General features: G+C 34.2%; 2 protein-coding genes and 1 non-coding gene across 3 annotated transcripts; 2 read left to right on the forward strand and 1 right to left on the reverse strand.

Annotated features, from left to right (window-relative positions):
* Window positions 1-257: 257 nt before the first annotated feature.
* LOC112529647 (zinc finger BED domain-containing protein RICESLEEPER 2-like) lies at window positions 258-2,810 on the forward strand. The gene is made up of 4 exons (XM_025140986.1): window positions 258-1,625; window positions 1,711-2,383; window positions 2,638-2,711; window positions 2,793-2,810. Exons 1-4 carry the CDS (start codon window positions 258-260, stop codon window positions 2,808-2,810), a joined length of 2,133 nt encoding a protein of 710 aa, XP_024996754.1.
* Window positions 2,811-7,554: 4,744 nt separating this feature from the next.
* On the forward strand, window positions 7,555-7,627 carry TRNAA-UGC. Its single transcript has one exon. It is a non-coding gene; the product is annotated as a tRNA-Ala (tRNA).
* A 2,520-nt stretch (window positions 7,628-10,147) lies between these two features.
* LOC112529649 (protein STRICTOSIDINE SYNTHASE-LIKE 12-like) lies at window positions 10,148-11,313 on the reverse strand. The gene is made up of 3 exons (XM_025140987.1): window positions 11,038-11,313; window positions 10,688-10,942; window positions 10,148-10,607 (listed from the first exon to the last, which is right to left on the reverse strand). Exons 1-3 carry the CDS (start codon window positions 11,277-11,279, stop codon window positions 10,148-10,150), a joined length of 957 nt encoding a protein of 318 aa, XP_024996755.1. The 5' UTR covers window positions 11,280-11,313.
* Window positions 11,314-15,906: the final 4,593 nt, after the last annotated feature.

Here is a 15,906-nt window from a genome sequence, read left to right on the forward strand (position 1 = left end):
ATTTTGGTTTCCACTTTTCATTAAGGGCTGTGATGTATAAGGAAATTTCCACTTTTGCCATTTTGGTTTCCACTTTTCATTATCCACATAAATAGAATTTTTGCTTATTTATAGGCACTATAAAGTATAAACTATAAAGTTTGACGATATAAGAGCTTGCAAACAGTTTATGATAGAGCTCGTCGCACATGAATAGAATGTAGTCTACTAGTAACTTATATTGAAGATGATACTTGTTATATTGTTTAGAATTGAAGATGGAAAACCTTAGCATGTCTCAGTCCGTAAGTAACAGTTCTCAAGCTCCTCCTTTACAATCTAATCCTACCGTAACTCAATCTGTTCCGGAAAGTACAAAGAAAAGGAAAACGTTAGAATCCAGATCTCAAGTATGGGACCATTTTGAGAAGATTTTGAATGAGGATGGGCTAGTCATTAAAGGTAAGTGTTTATATTGTGCAAAAGTATATGCAGCTGAGGCTAAAAAACATGGTACTTCCTCTTTAAATAGCCACATGCGTGCTTGTTTAAAAAATCCACATGCTAAGGAAACAAAGCAATCCATTCTTGCATATCAATCTGCAAAATCTGAAAATAGTGATGGTGCTTTGACCTCTTGGGTTTTTAACCAAGAGGTGGTYCGAAAGATGTTAGCGAAAATGATTATAATGGATGAACTTCCATTTAGGTTTGTTGAAGGGAGGGGTTTTAAACARTTTGTTGAAGCTGCATGCCCTAGATTTAAGATCCCTTCTAGATGGACCGTTRMTAGGGATATATTTAGTACTTACTTTGAAGAGAAGACAAACCTTAAGAAATTGTTTAAGTCAAGCACGCAACRCATTAGTTTGACTAYTGATACTTGGACATCTGTTCAAAGAATCAATTATATGTGTGTCACTGCACATTTTATTGATGATGAGTGGAAACTGAATAAGAAGGTCATCTCGTTTGTGCCTATACATTCACATAAAGGRGAAAGTATAGCTAAGRCCATAGAGAGTTGTTTGCTTGAKTRGGGCATAAAAAATATTTTCACCATCACAGTTGATAATGCATCAAGCAATGACATTGCCGTTGGGTTCATGAAGAAAAAAGTGGTGAATTGGGGTGGTTCTTMTATTAGGGCAGAATATATACATATGAGATGCATTGCTCATATTCTTAATTTGGTTGTACAAGATGGATTGAAATTAGCAGATTCATCAGTCAAGAAGATTAGGGATTACGTTAGGTGGGTGAGGGGTTCTCCATCTAGGTTGAAGAAGTTTAGAGAACTTGCAGATTTGCTTGAAGTGGAAGAGAAAAGTTCCTTATGTCTTGACGTTCCAACTAGATGGAACTCGACCTATATGATGCTTCGAACCGCAATGGCTTACAGAAACGTTTTTGAAACGTATGAGAGTAGTGACACCGCGTTACATTTGGATTTGGGTGATTCGGTGCCGTCATATGTTGATTGGTTATGTGTTGACAGTTTGGTAATATTTTTGAAGACTTTTTATGAGATGACAATTAGAATTTCTGGCTCACTTTATGTCACCTCAAATTCTTTCTTAACTGAGATTTCAGATTTGAGTTGCATAATTGCCGATATGTTACAATCTACGTCGAAAGTTGAAGAGGTATGTTTATCTTCCTTTACTTTAACCTTTACTATTTACTTATATTTGGTTGTTTACTAACTTTAAGTTTTTGATTTATGAACAGGAAATGGGTGTTAAAATGAAAGAAAAGTTTACTAAATATTGGGGTGATCCAGATAAGATGAATCTCATTATATTTTTTGGCAATATATTGGACCCCAGAGACAWGGTTGAGTACATGCAAGTCCAGCTCAATCAAATGTATGGTGAGGAGCAAGGTAAGTCATGTTTTGAGAAGGTAAAGTCTAAATTGGATATGTTGTTTCAAGAGTATGTGTCAACATATTCCGAACCTTCTACCACTATGATGCCTCCTCCACCCACTAAGTGTGAGAATGTTCCCATTGGAAGGGTACAATCTAGATTAAAGAGCCAACTTAAGAAACAAAAGATGGAAAGTGGGGCTTCACTCAACAAAAAGAGTGAACTTGAACTTTATCTAAGTGAGTCGACCGTAGATGAGACAAACGATTTTGATATTTTAAGATGGTGGAAGGTTAATAGTGAAAGATTTCCTATTCTTTCAAAATTGGCTCGAGATGTGCTTGTTGTTCCAATTTCAACTGTGGCATCTGAGTCTACTTTTAGTACTAGTGGTCGGGTCTTAGATAATTTTAGGAGTTCTCTATCTCCTAAAATGGTAGAAGCCTTGATATGTACACAAGACTGGCTAAGAGGCCCTAGTCAGCCAATTGCAGTTGAAGAAAACATAGCTGATATTGAAAAGTTTGGAAAAGGTACGACATTATTTAACTTGAATTTGTATACTTATATATTATATACTTCTTTTAATTTGTTTCTATAAACGCATACATGATGAATATGAGAATTGGAAGTTCAAGTTCTATCAATGACCAAGAGGATTCTCTTCCGGTTCCAATTGTTGATGTAGATGATCTAGAGCTAGTCAGCTAGACACCAAGTGCTATGTTTACCTGTTTTTATATGTATGCTTAAGAATTTGGTTTGATGACTTTCACTTGCAATTTAGATGACGTTCTGTTGGGGTTTTTGTTGGTTAAATGTGAATCCTTTTTTGGAGATATATCTTTTAGTTGGCTAAAGGTAATTGGGTTGGATGAATATGTACATTTGTTGGTTAAATGTGAATCCTTTTATGGTTCCTTCTCCTTTCTGGTCATGCAGGTTTGGTGCCTTGTCTAAAGCTGTTTTTTCCCCTCCTGACTTTGCAGATGATTTTCCAGTTGCCATGCAGGTACCTCCTATTTTTGTAGTCTTTGGAATAGTGAGCTGCAATATCATCTTGACATATTTGTTTTCGAATTTGCAGATATCCCGCAAGTATGGTCTGATTTATGTCATTACCAAGCTGGGGCTTCTATTTGTATATGATCTTGAAACTGCCACTGCAGTCTATAGAAATAGAATTAGCCCAATTCCAATTTTCCTTACATCTGAAGCTTCATCAGTTGGGGGATTTTATGTTGTTAATAGACGTGGACAATTGTAAATGAATCAACAATTGTGCCTTTTGTTAGTGGGCAGGTCAGTACAAGCTTCCATCTATGATTGATATGCTTATTTTGCTTTTTTGAATATGAATTCAATGTGTTATGGCAGTTAAAAAAACCCGATCTTCCCCGAACCCGATCCGAACATACTCAAACCCGATCTTCCCCGAACCCGCCTACACCTGAACCCCGATCAATGTACTTCGGGGTATGACTTTGTAAACCGAAATCCGATCGGGTTACCCATTTTTGGGGCCGATCCGATCCGACCCATCCGATGCTCTCCCCTACATCACACCACTACTCTCGCCACCACCCCCACTGAAATACTCGAATATAAATTGCATTAAATGTAAACTTGTCACTGTGGTCAAGTCCCACAGAGCGAATTGAAAATAAAATACAACATAAATTAAAACTAGCTAGAAAGGAATTAGAAGAACTAAAGGGTTTGAAGCTGCTTCTCAGTTACAAAAGATGTTCTAAATGAAATGTCCAAGCCCTCTTTATATAGTAGAAGAGGTGAAAGAGATGTGAGGGGGAGAAAGGGACATCTCACTATTTGTTTTCTTCCTCAAGCTTGTCCCATTCTTCTCGTCTCCTTTCTCTTCTTTTTCATGAAAGCTTCAACCTTTACTAAATTTGCAACCTGCATCCTCTTTCAATATTTTGGCAATCAATCCTGAAAACAGATTTTTGTACAGCTCCAGCCATTGCTCACCACAGCGGTGACTCGCCACTATGGCTTAAAATGCCAAAATCCGACTTTTAGTTATTTCTTAACTTCAAGACTGATTTAGACCAAAGAGATTAATGGAGGCTCAAATGGGTATTTGGGTTGGTAAAAGGAGTAAAAAGGACTAGAAGGATGACGCATACCTCTTAAGAAATGAGGGTTATCACATACCTTGCATATGAGAGAGAAGATGGATGGATGGCGGTTGAATTATATCAGTTTACTAGCAACACGAGAATTTTCACGGCTAAAATTTAGTTTGAGGAGTCATGTTATAGTGGTTTTCTCTTAGTAGAAGGCAATGAGTTTCGACCCATGAAGAAAGTAAGCTAACAAACACTGGTTTATTTGCTTACATATGAGATTTATTTTTCCTTAGTTAATCAAAGTCTAATATGTATTTGTTTTATAGGTAGAACATGAAGAGGATGTAAACGTTTATTTGAACCCAATACCAAATTCAAATTTTAAGTGGGGATTAAAATTGCCAAACGATTATAAAAAAATAGTCAAGTGGTCAAAAGATAGTATAGAATGGACAACAACAAAGGAACTCTATTTTCATTTTCGTAAAAGGGTTCCTGATAGATAATATAAAAACCGAAGAGGTAACTTTAATATGAATTATTCGTTTATATCATTTTTGAAACCTTTTTAGTAGTTCTAGCGGTTCAAAGGGAATTACTCTAGAATTTCTATAAATTGCTTACATATTAATCGATTAACAGTGGTTTTATCTAACGAAAAAATGACAAGAAAAGCCATATGTTACCAGCAAGAACCGTTTTGATAGAAACTGAATGGAGATGGCAACATCTACTTACATCAAGGTTCTTTCTCTATTTGTCGGCTTATACCCTCGTAGCTAGACATGTCTATATTTTGCCTATATCTGCATGATGACTAAGATTTTTCTCTATATTGTAGGCTTAACTTTTATGGGCCAATTAAAAAATCCGTCAAACTGATATACTATTTTATTAATAACTGGTAGAAAATTCATTTTGCATATAATTGTTATGTTTTCTTAGTTTAAAACCCATAAATACCAAAACCGCCTAAACCGGTCAGCCAGATCGCCTGTTTTTTTTTTTTGGGTCCGCTTTGACCGATTTAGTCATTTGTTGCCAAACCGTTCGATTCAGAAAATTTCCTAAACCGTCCTTATGTTTTTTTGTGTGATTTAGGGGGTTAAACAATCAAACTGGATGGCAAACACCCTTAATTTTGGGGTTTAGTTGTAACAGCATATCACATGGCAGATTTTTTATGCATGTCTTGTTCACGTGATTTAAACCGGAACAGAGTGAACAATAAAAGGGTGTTTGGTTGATGGAATTGGAAGCAATTGGAATGTCCAACTCTTTGACCTAATTCCAAATATCATGTTTGGTTCTCAGAATAGATGTGAAGGAATCCTTCCAATTCCAACAAATTCCTTAAGTCACCGATTTCACAATTCCACCGCATATACCACAGATTTCAAATTCCAATTTGACAAATTCCTTAGCCCTCATCCAAATTCATCGACGTTGTATCTCGATTTGCTCTGCTTTGCTATTCTCGATCCCCTTTGCTCGATCTCGTTTAAATCTAGAAATGGCAACGGGCCAGGTTCCGGCCGGTTATTGGTATCCACAAAACCGATAACTGAAGCCATTCTCGTGACCGCCCTCATCCCGGTCGGGGATCTTATCGGGGATCCCATCGGGTCCCCGCGGTTTCCCCAATCCCCGTTGGGGAACCCGTTAAGGTAAAAATCCTTTTTTTCTCGTTCACCGTTGGTTATATAACCGAAACCCGAAACAAATCTAAAAAAATTACAATATGTTAATTTTCACAACTAAAAGTAAATTACAATTTTTTTAAAGATGCAAGTTTAAATGTCTCAAACATAATCGAACCAATTACAAACAATGTATTAGATTACAATATAAAACTAAACAGAACTTTAAACATCATACAACAAAAATCACGATTTCACAATTAGACCAATAAACCAGACTTTTTCGTGAGCCTTATTTGAGTTGTTTAAGTAAAGTGGATAAAAGTTTTTTAAATTTTAATTTTACTATTTTCTTTTAATGTTATTATATATATATGTATGTATATAAATTAGAATTAATATATACACACATATCAGGTCGGGCCGATGATCACCGTCCCTGCCCCCGTCCCCATTAAAATCCCCAAATTTGTCCCCAATCCCTGTCCCGTCCCCGATAAGATGTCTCCGAACCCGGCCGAAAGTTTCGGTTTTCAGTTTTCACCATCGGTTTCGGTTTTTTTTTTTTGTCATCCCTATTCAAAACTGCTCGATCTGGTATGCTCGACCTCTCTCTCTCTCTCTCTCTCTCTCTCTCTCTCGTTCTTTCCATCCTAAAAAGGATTTTCTCGAAATGCCATCTATGTAATTTTCTCGTTGAATTCGGTGAATGAAACAAAAAAATTCTAATTCCGTTAAGAATTTCATTCCAATTCCATCCAACCAAATGCAATAAAAAGACATGGTCAAATTCTATCAAATTTCATTCCATTCCCTCAAAATCAAATTCATTTGATGAATTCCAATTCCGAATTCCATTCTACAAACCAAACGCCCTCTAATTAAGAATGAGAAGAAATGTTCATATGCCACCATATATCTTTTTCTCTCAATTTTGTTTGCTTTGCTTCCTCACTTGATTTTGAGACAGGAACTTATGCAAAAAGTATATTATTAAGTGAACCTTAACAGTAAGGTGACGTTTGTTTTTTAAAAGGTGCTGAAGTCTGAAATCTTATTTCACTTGTGATTAATAAGAGGTGATGCTGAAGTCCAAAATCTGAATCGATAAGATTGTTTGTTTTTATAACCTGACAAACGCCTGAAGTCTGAAATCTTATCAATAATTTGTTTTTGTAAAATCAGGTGCAAACATTTTGCAAAATTCTCTTGATTTTCATAAGAGTGTAAGTAAGAACAAACTAGTAAAACTTTGGGTATTTTTCTTCGGTGATCATCGATTCAAGTTTCCTCAAAAGCCATTGAAGGTTTGCTTGTTAACTTTAGAATATAATAAAATTTGTGGATGTACACAAACTGCTCGAGATATCCACCGTTACAAAAAAAGAGTGAAATAAATAGGAATCAACTTAGAATTCATAATTAACATATATTATTCTCATTTCAAGAGAATATAAACTTGGAAACGAGATATGAAGTTTTTATAAGGAAGATCCAAACATTTGCAACAGAAATAATACGGAAAACGAATTCACATGAAATTTCGTCCGATTTAATTCGATTTTAACATTAATTCTAAATCAAAACAATAACTTTTAAATTTGCTTGATATAAAAGGATATCAATTAGGTACCAAATTGTAATACGGAGTTAAGAATCACGATCGAGCTCCCTAAAGTACCATTAGATCACCGGAGTTAAAACTGTTTGATTCCTATAACTGGAATCCCACTTCTTTCGACACCGGTTCATGTTGCGATCACACCCAGTATGTTTCAGTTCTTGAATCAGAGAACTTTCTTAAGAATAAATATCATAAAATAAGGTTTGATCCTACTTCACGGAGAGTTGATAAATATCCCTTCCAAAAATGGAAATAGTTAGAAAATTTAAAGAAGCTGAAAGTGTTTTTTAAATTATCCGATAATATATTTATCGTTTTTGTAAAAATTAAGGTGAAAGTAAATCAACAACGGGGATGTAGCTCAAATGGTAGAGCGCTCGCTTTGCATGCGAGAGGCACGGGGTTCGATCCCCCGCATCTCCAATTTCTTGCGAAATTTTCCAATTGTTCTTTTCAATTTTGAAATTAACCAAATACACTTGAATTTTGAGTGAACTACAGATTTGGTTCATCTAGTTTGCAAAAATGTTTGGATTTGATCTCTTTCTCCAAAAAAATACATTAAACAAGACGTATTTTCATCATTTTATTGATTTTTTTTTATTTCATACCCAATAAAAATCATAGGGACCAAAATCATAAAATCGATTTTGATAAGATGAAAGACAAAGAAATCGAGTGGTTCTTGACAGCATTGCGTCCTCCATGTCCCGTCTCGTTACTAGTACGCTACCATCTTCACCAAAGGCCTTCCACAACCGCACTTGAGCTGAATGGTGTTTGGGTTAAAAAGTTAAAAGTTATTTGATGTTCGGGTTAAACAGTTTGGTTAAGCAAAAAAGAATTTGTTATTCGATTAGGGTTTAGGAAATTTTTTTTTTACCAATTCAGTTAAACTGAATAAAATACACTACAACACAATTGGATTTATAAACTTTTAAGCGGCCTAATAGATGCTTTACAAGACTTGTTTTATATGACCAAAAAACCGTCTTAGCTAAAGACATTGTAATAAGTTATAAGACGCTTTTGTGCATTTTAAAAAGTTTTTTAGAACTCTTTTAATACAAAGCGTCGCATTAACTATCGTATAGAACACTTTTGAGAACCATCTTTTTATAGAACACTTGATTTTGTTAGACTCTTTTTCAAATAATATCATATAAAATAGCTAATACAACGCATTTTAACAAAAATACCCTACAAAAATTTGTTACGACATCTAAAAGCATTCAATAAATTTATTATTACATCTTTAGATATAACACTTTATTTTTTGGTTCTATAAATTAAGTCTTATAAAACGGTCTATTAGAAACTTAAAATTTTTTGATATCTTATAAATTTTAATTTTACTGTAACGACATTATATTTTTATTTCTATACTAATGAGACAAACTAGTAACACATAAAATTGTAATTATTTTATATATTCTTTTTCTAATATATTGCTTTTTGTTTGATATTTTTTATATTTATTACTTGATATGTTATAAATAGACAATAATATTAAATGTTAATTTAAATATGCAAATTTTATAAAAGAAATTACATGTGATTTAACAATAATGATTCTATTTTTCATGACTATTATTAAAAAAACAACAATTTTAATACGAAAAATTACAAAATAAGGAATTTTTTTATCGAAATATTTTGAATTGAAAAATGGTGCAATTCTTGTTGGATATGGAAAGGAGAGTTCTGAATGGCATGTTCTTATTGTATAAGCACCGTGTTATCATAACTTTCCATTTCATTCAGATCCAGAAAAATGACTTTTTCTGATGTAAATTTAAAAAGTCGATATCTGTTGACTTCCGCTATAAATCTGTTGTTAAACCGTCATTGATAATCTTAGGGTTTGAGATTACTTATAAAAATAACTTATTAACTTATTCCGTTGTGTTACTGGTAATAATCACTTTTGAGTGTTTGGATTAACACAGTTTATACCGGTGTCAAACCGGTAATAAGAAGTTTTTGAAGAAGTTAAAGCATTTTAACTTATAATAAGTTGATAAAGACTTTTGTAGAAAAACATAAATTGTTTCAAATAAGCAATCCCAAACACCCCCTTAAAAAAATTCATTCCAAACACTTTTCCGACGATTTAGCGACAAATTGAAAATAGTAAATTTTTAAAAAATAATTAACTTTGATTATTTAAATTTACCAACTGATTTTTAATTATTTTTTAAATTTAAATCTATTGTTTACTTTAAGAAATTAAAGTTAATAATTTCTTTTATTTTTATAAATTCCATAAAAAACTTAAGATTTTTTATTTACCCATGTCCACCACCATTCGGCGGTAAATAAAAAATCTTATATTCTTTTAAATTTCTAAAGTATTAAAAATATAGAAATTTTTAATTACCTGCGGATGATGATGGTTGTCGGTGATCCACTGGTAATAATTAAAAAACCGTACTCTTTAAGAAATTTAATTTTTTTAAAGGAAATTGGATTACCGGCGACATCCACTATCCGTCGGTAGTTCTATTTTTCTTAAATAATGAAAAAAAATTGTTTGTGGTGGATTAGTAGCGGATTTCAACGCCCCTTTTTCGACAGAGAAATCTGCCGGTAAAAGCCATTTTTGGGTGAATTTTTTTGCCGAAACGTCCGTTGTTTGATGGTATTGTGTCTTGGATGTGACAATGCAAAGATCAAAGATATGACACAAAACCATGTAAATATGCAATGAATCAAACGCTTGTGTATCAGAGGAGAATAGATCTGCGTATGTAAAGCTTTTGCATTGCAATGAACCTAATTAAAATGTTAAATCAAATATAACCCACAATTTAAAGTGCCGAATTCGTTATTTAGGATTAGGGTTCTACAAACTTGCATTTATTGCTAGTTATATATGTATATATTTGGTGGTAGCATATAATTGCATGATGTATGTATGATAATGGAGGTGACCTCAAGATTCTATTTCGTGTAAACACCAACAAAATCAGTGCGGCTTGAACCCACGTATAATGCATCGTTCATCTCTTGAACCACTGCAATACTCATGTTCAAGAACTGCGATAGGGCCACTGTTTGAAGCACCATTGCAGACCCATTAACCCTTAACCCTTGAGCTTCACTCATCTTCTCTACTGCCACCCAAAACTCTCCACCATTTACAGCTCTTTTAATATTTTTTGGAATCCCACAATCGGTCATGAACACATCATTTGTGTTTCTTTTTGGTCCCTGCACCCAATGCCTTTGGATTTGCTTCTTCACGTAGTCTGGAACCAAAACGTACTTCCTGTCACTACTAACGGCCGGACCACCTCCTCCGGAAAGCCCACTTAACAAAACAGTGACTCGTTGAGTTCTTGGATCGTATTTCAAGAGCCTTCCGGTTGAGTCAGGTGTAAACCCTGGTTGTGTCATGTTTCTGCACACCATGATAAAGATTTAGTTGGGGGTGTGATTTTGTGTTTTCGAATAGATATGATGTTGATTTTGCGACAGTACCTTATGTCATAAGTCAAGCTAGCATCGGTCACATAAACATTTCCAGTGTATGATTCAACGTCGATGCCAGAAAGGTACTTGTAACCACCAGAAAGTTGGGTTGCAAGACCACCATTGAATCCTACAACCAGGAGACCAAGGAAAGCATCGGTGATATAAAGATCACTGGTTTTATAGTTGAAGCTCAGAGCCAATGGTCTTCCACATGTTGAACCCAATTTCAGATCATTTGTACCATCACATACTTGCTTGGTCCTGTCAAGAGAAAATGAAAATTTACCAGGTGATTAGTGATATGAGACTGAAAGACTCGACGTAAAGTCTGTGTGTAGCAAAGTGGAATATATAACCTGTTAGGTGAAGTGTATGCAAAATCAACGAAACCGGTGGTGGGATTTTTCCATTTGAGGATCCGACCATCTGCGACGGTCACATACGGACCTCCACCTTGACGATCGAAGGCAGCAGATTCAGGGCCTGTGACATTTGGAGGCAATTGAAGCTTGTTAAAACTAGTGGTATCAGAGAAAACAGTTCCCAGAATCAAGAAGCAAACAATGAGATCAACAACGAACAAGCTGCTTGTTTTCATGGCTACGATATGATATATGCAAATGCAGGTTGATTTGTTTGTGAATTGCATGCATCCTTCTTCATCTATTTATACACATTGACGCTCACACACACACACACATATACTATACACGTAGCAGCTACTTGTGGCAGTTGACCACTGCTTCTCCCATTTGGGGATAAAGAGATAATTGCTTAAACATGGTGGAAAGCACGATCGCCGACTAATTCTGTGTGCATTTGTGTGTCTTTATATCTACGTTCATTACCAACTACTTTTTGGATTAAAACTGAAGGCTTTTTTTTAATAAATCTAAATAAGGGAAATGTAATGGAGTATGATCTAAATTAAATCAGAATGTTGGTTCTCTATCATCATTTAATATCAACCTTACGTGATATATACGCAACTTCACAAGAACCATGCAATCACTTGCTAATTATGGATTATTTAAATTATAATAAATAAGAATAGTAATGTAATTAGGTATTTTTTATAATTTTTTATGTTATTTTAATTAATTATAATTATTTCATTGTTTTTAGTTTAGAACTGATCATGTTGAACTCCTGTCGTCATCATCATCGTTTTCTTTATCTGAGTCGGTCTTGTGATAATCTCAGTTTCAATGACCGAGAATGGAAGATTTGAGTGGCGTTTGTAAGGAAGCTATCTATGTTCATACAATTTCAAGTGATAATCGATTTTGGAGTTGTGATAGTTGGCTTATTCGATTTCTATATCATGCCTCAACTGTGATAATTTTGTGATAGACATCGATTACATACACTGTGATAATCATGTGATTGCTTGTATAAATTATATATTTATCGATTTTGTCCTAAATACACTATGATAATCATGTATAAGAAAGCAATCCTACAATTATATACATTGAACACTATGAACTAACCTTACCTACACTGTGATAATCATGTGATAAGCAAGTAATCTGGAAATTACATACATTATATATTAGTCGATTTTGCCCTAACTACACTACGAGAATCGATTTGGAGTTGTGATAGTTAGCCTGTTTGATTTCTCAATCATGCCTCAACTGTGATAAGTTAGTGGTAGACATCGATCGAAGCCCTAATTGATAGACATCTATCGAATTCTAATCGATGTGTCATAATATGTCAGTGTTATTAGACACATACCTTTGATCTTCTTCCTCGATGCCTTCGAAATTGACTATACAATCTTCTTCCTCGGCGCCTTTGATCGCCCAGATTATCAGAATACTCTAGATCGTGTTATTTGAATTTTAGGATATCAATTTCCAATTTTACCCTTCCACGTCTTCAGAATTTTTGGAATTGTTTTAATATTTATTTAAATTTGAAAAATACTTTCCTTCTCTTAAAATATTTAGAACATAATTCTTGGCTTAGAGATTGTTCTCGCGTTTTCGTAAGTCAATGAGGTTCTCATTTGAACTCTTCTATATGTGCGTGCGTGTGTGTTTGTGCGTGTGTGTTTGTGTGTGTGTGTGTGTGTGTATATATATATATATACTAGTTGTGTACCTACACAATGCGGCAAGAGCCATAAATTTTAACGATTTTGAAGTTTCAGTGGTTTTGTTAGAGGAGATTTTAACGATGAATAACTTACACTTAATCTTTAAATAGTAATACAATTAGAATAAATAAAAGTTATGGTTATAATTACAGTCTATCGATGAAAAAGATTGTATGGCAGTTTAAAATCCAATATATTTAAACCAATCCAACATAATAATAAATATCTAGTGAAGTATAATTTTTTTTTGAATTTTGCATCTTGGATTAGGAATATGGTCAAGTATTTTAATGATTGTTCAAATATTCTTGGATAGATAGATGAAAGCAAACCAACTTAATCATATGATATTGATCGACCATGCAATTTTAGTTTGAGTATCATTTAGTGCTCTGGTAGTGTTAACACACACAAGGTGAGAAGCAAAAGAATTAATCTGTCAAAAAATAGAGTGTTAGATATAAGCATTGGCAACGGGTGTGGGTAATATTTTGTAATTGATTGTTGTTAACAATTGGGTTCAATTATATATTTTTTAGATGAGAGTCGGGTTTAAGCAAGAATAAAACTTATGATAAGAAGGGTAAAAAACGATCTTCATTCTTAAACCAATCCTGATCGAAGATTAACACTAATGAGATGCACTGGATCCGTTCTTACATTTCCACCTTAACTTCTATTCTCACACAATACTTTAAAGATGGGTTGACCCAACTCAATCAAGAACAAGGATTACAATAATAATTCTCAAGTCTAACCACAAAAGATGGAGACAGATGGAATACACATTGATATAATTTTTCCAACAACAAAAACCAGTGCTCCAAATTGTTTGGTTTTCAATCATACATACCAACAGATTTCAAAGTAAAAAAAAATATATTTTTCATCAATTAATTACCTTAAGTAGAATATAATTCAAATACATGTTTGTATATGAATGACATAAAACGAGCGTAAAAAACGAAGGATATTCCAACCAAAAAGAATATATAAACACCATATCTATATATTAGATATTTTCGATCATTTTGAAATGTGCTTCCAACTAATCCTCAAAAGCCTCTCAATCGTGTACGTCATCCCTTTGGAGGCGTTTGAATCGATCATTCAAAATCTTGAAAGAGAGAAAAAAAAAAAATACAGGATAAAAGAATAACATGTTTAATAAATGGTGAAATGCGCCCACCAAGATATAGAACATAGAAAGAAAAAGAATACCAATATGAACCTCATCAAGTTTGATGTGGTCCCTATCGTCTTTGTGAAACACGCTTCCAACTCTAATGGCAACCTCTATGTAACACTTGAGATTTTCTCGAAATCTTCATTCCGTTCATGCCAAGGGTTTTCGTCTCGTCGCTAATGTTTATGCCTATATAAAAAAAGAAGAAGAAGAATTTATAACCTTTTTATTTATTAAGTATTTTTTTTTTCTTTTTTTGAAATGATTTTTTTGGGGGGGGGGGGGTTGCAATCTTAGGACCTTACCCTGTCCTATCCTACATAGCAAAAAGAGAAAAAAAGAAAGAGGGTTAGGTCTGGAACTACTGTCTTCTTGAAGGAAAAAGAAGGAAAAGGGGGAAAAGGGGGAAAAGGGAAGGGAGCGTAGCTAACGGTTTGAAGGAAGAAACGCAGTTGTAACCGCCTGGTTTGAAGAAAGAAACAACAGCCTAGCTGCTGGTTTGAAGAAGGAAACACGGTTGCTGGTTAGAGGAAGAACAGTAGAAGTTCATCAAGCTGCTGTCTGATCTTGAAGAGGAAACAACACAACTGCTGTTTGGGAGAAATAGAAACAGCGCAGCAGCTGTTGGAAGAAGATAGAAATAGCAGCAATAGTCGGGAAGTCGAAACTTTGAGATCCCTCTGTTAAAAGTCATTCATATTCCAATCTTGACTTGTTATCATGTTAACTAATTTAGCTTTGAACTCCTTGTTTGTTAATCTTTGACAGATAAGGGTAGAATATATAAGTTGCTGAAAAGGTTGCTGATAACTCAATACATGGACTGCGCCTTACTATTTCATATTAACCAAGGGTAGCGGAGTACTAAAGGAGAATCTTCAAGGGGCTTTCTTGTCAAATCTGAAATATATATAAAGGGGCATTTGACCGACTCAGCTCATAATACAACTCAAATTTTCTCTAAATGTCTCTCACCTACTCAAGGAGCTCTCTCAATTTAGTTCTCTGTTTTCATAAAAGATCAGCCTTCGATCTTAATAAATCTACACATTGAGTTAGTATTTCTTGTTCCTTTATTCTTAGATCTAATGGTGTTAGATATTTAGATGATATATTTGTAGTCAATATGTTTCTGTTTCAATTGTTGTAAAGAATCTATATTGTTTTTAATATTCAAATGTTTGAAGTTTTGGAAAATAACATGGTATCAGAGCCTTACGCTCGGCTGTGTGTTTACCTCGCTTGTTAGATACATGACTGGTTCGAATCATCAATGTTTGGTGTGCCTTATGCCATCATACAACAGATTCATCCACGATATCGGTTGCCTTTTCATCTTCTTATTTTTTCTTTGTTCCAGAAGTGATTGTTAGGGTATGAACCATTTTTTTGGTCCTCTTTCAAGATCTGGTCCCTCTTTTGTGTTAGCTTGAGAATCTGGTCCCATTTCCAGATTCGGTTTATGTGTCAGTTGAGGATCTGATCATTTCTTCCAGATTCGGCTGGTGCATGTTCTTCTTATCTTGTTTTTGTTAAGGATCTGAGTCCTTATTTCCAGATCTGATTAAAATGCATTTTCATATTTCCTTTTATCTTGTTATTGTTGAGGATCTGGTCATTTCTTCCAGATTCGGCTGGTGCATGTCCTTATCTTGTTTTTGTTAAGGATCTGAGTYCTTATTTCCAGATCCATTTATAATTCATGTATAATTTCTTTGATTCAGATATGTGTTCTAAATGTATGTTCATATCTGTGTTCCCTTGCTTCTTTTTCGTTATATGCTACTGTTATGCTTTGAAAGTCAAGATCTGATATGTTTCAGATCTGGTATTAATGGTTACATTAACCCTTTTTCATTTGTTCAGGTACATCCTGGAACTCTCAGATAAGTTCGATTTGTTCTTTCCTTTATAATTTTGTTTCTCTTCTCT

Source organism: Cynara cardunculus (assembly GCF_001531365.2).
Source record: "Cynara cardunculus var. scolymus isolate 2C chromosome LG 16, CcrdV1, whole genome shotgun sequence".
Taxonomy (NCBI): Eukaryota; Viridiplantae; Streptophyta; class Magnoliopsida; order Asterales; family Asteraceae; genus Cynara; species Cynara cardunculus.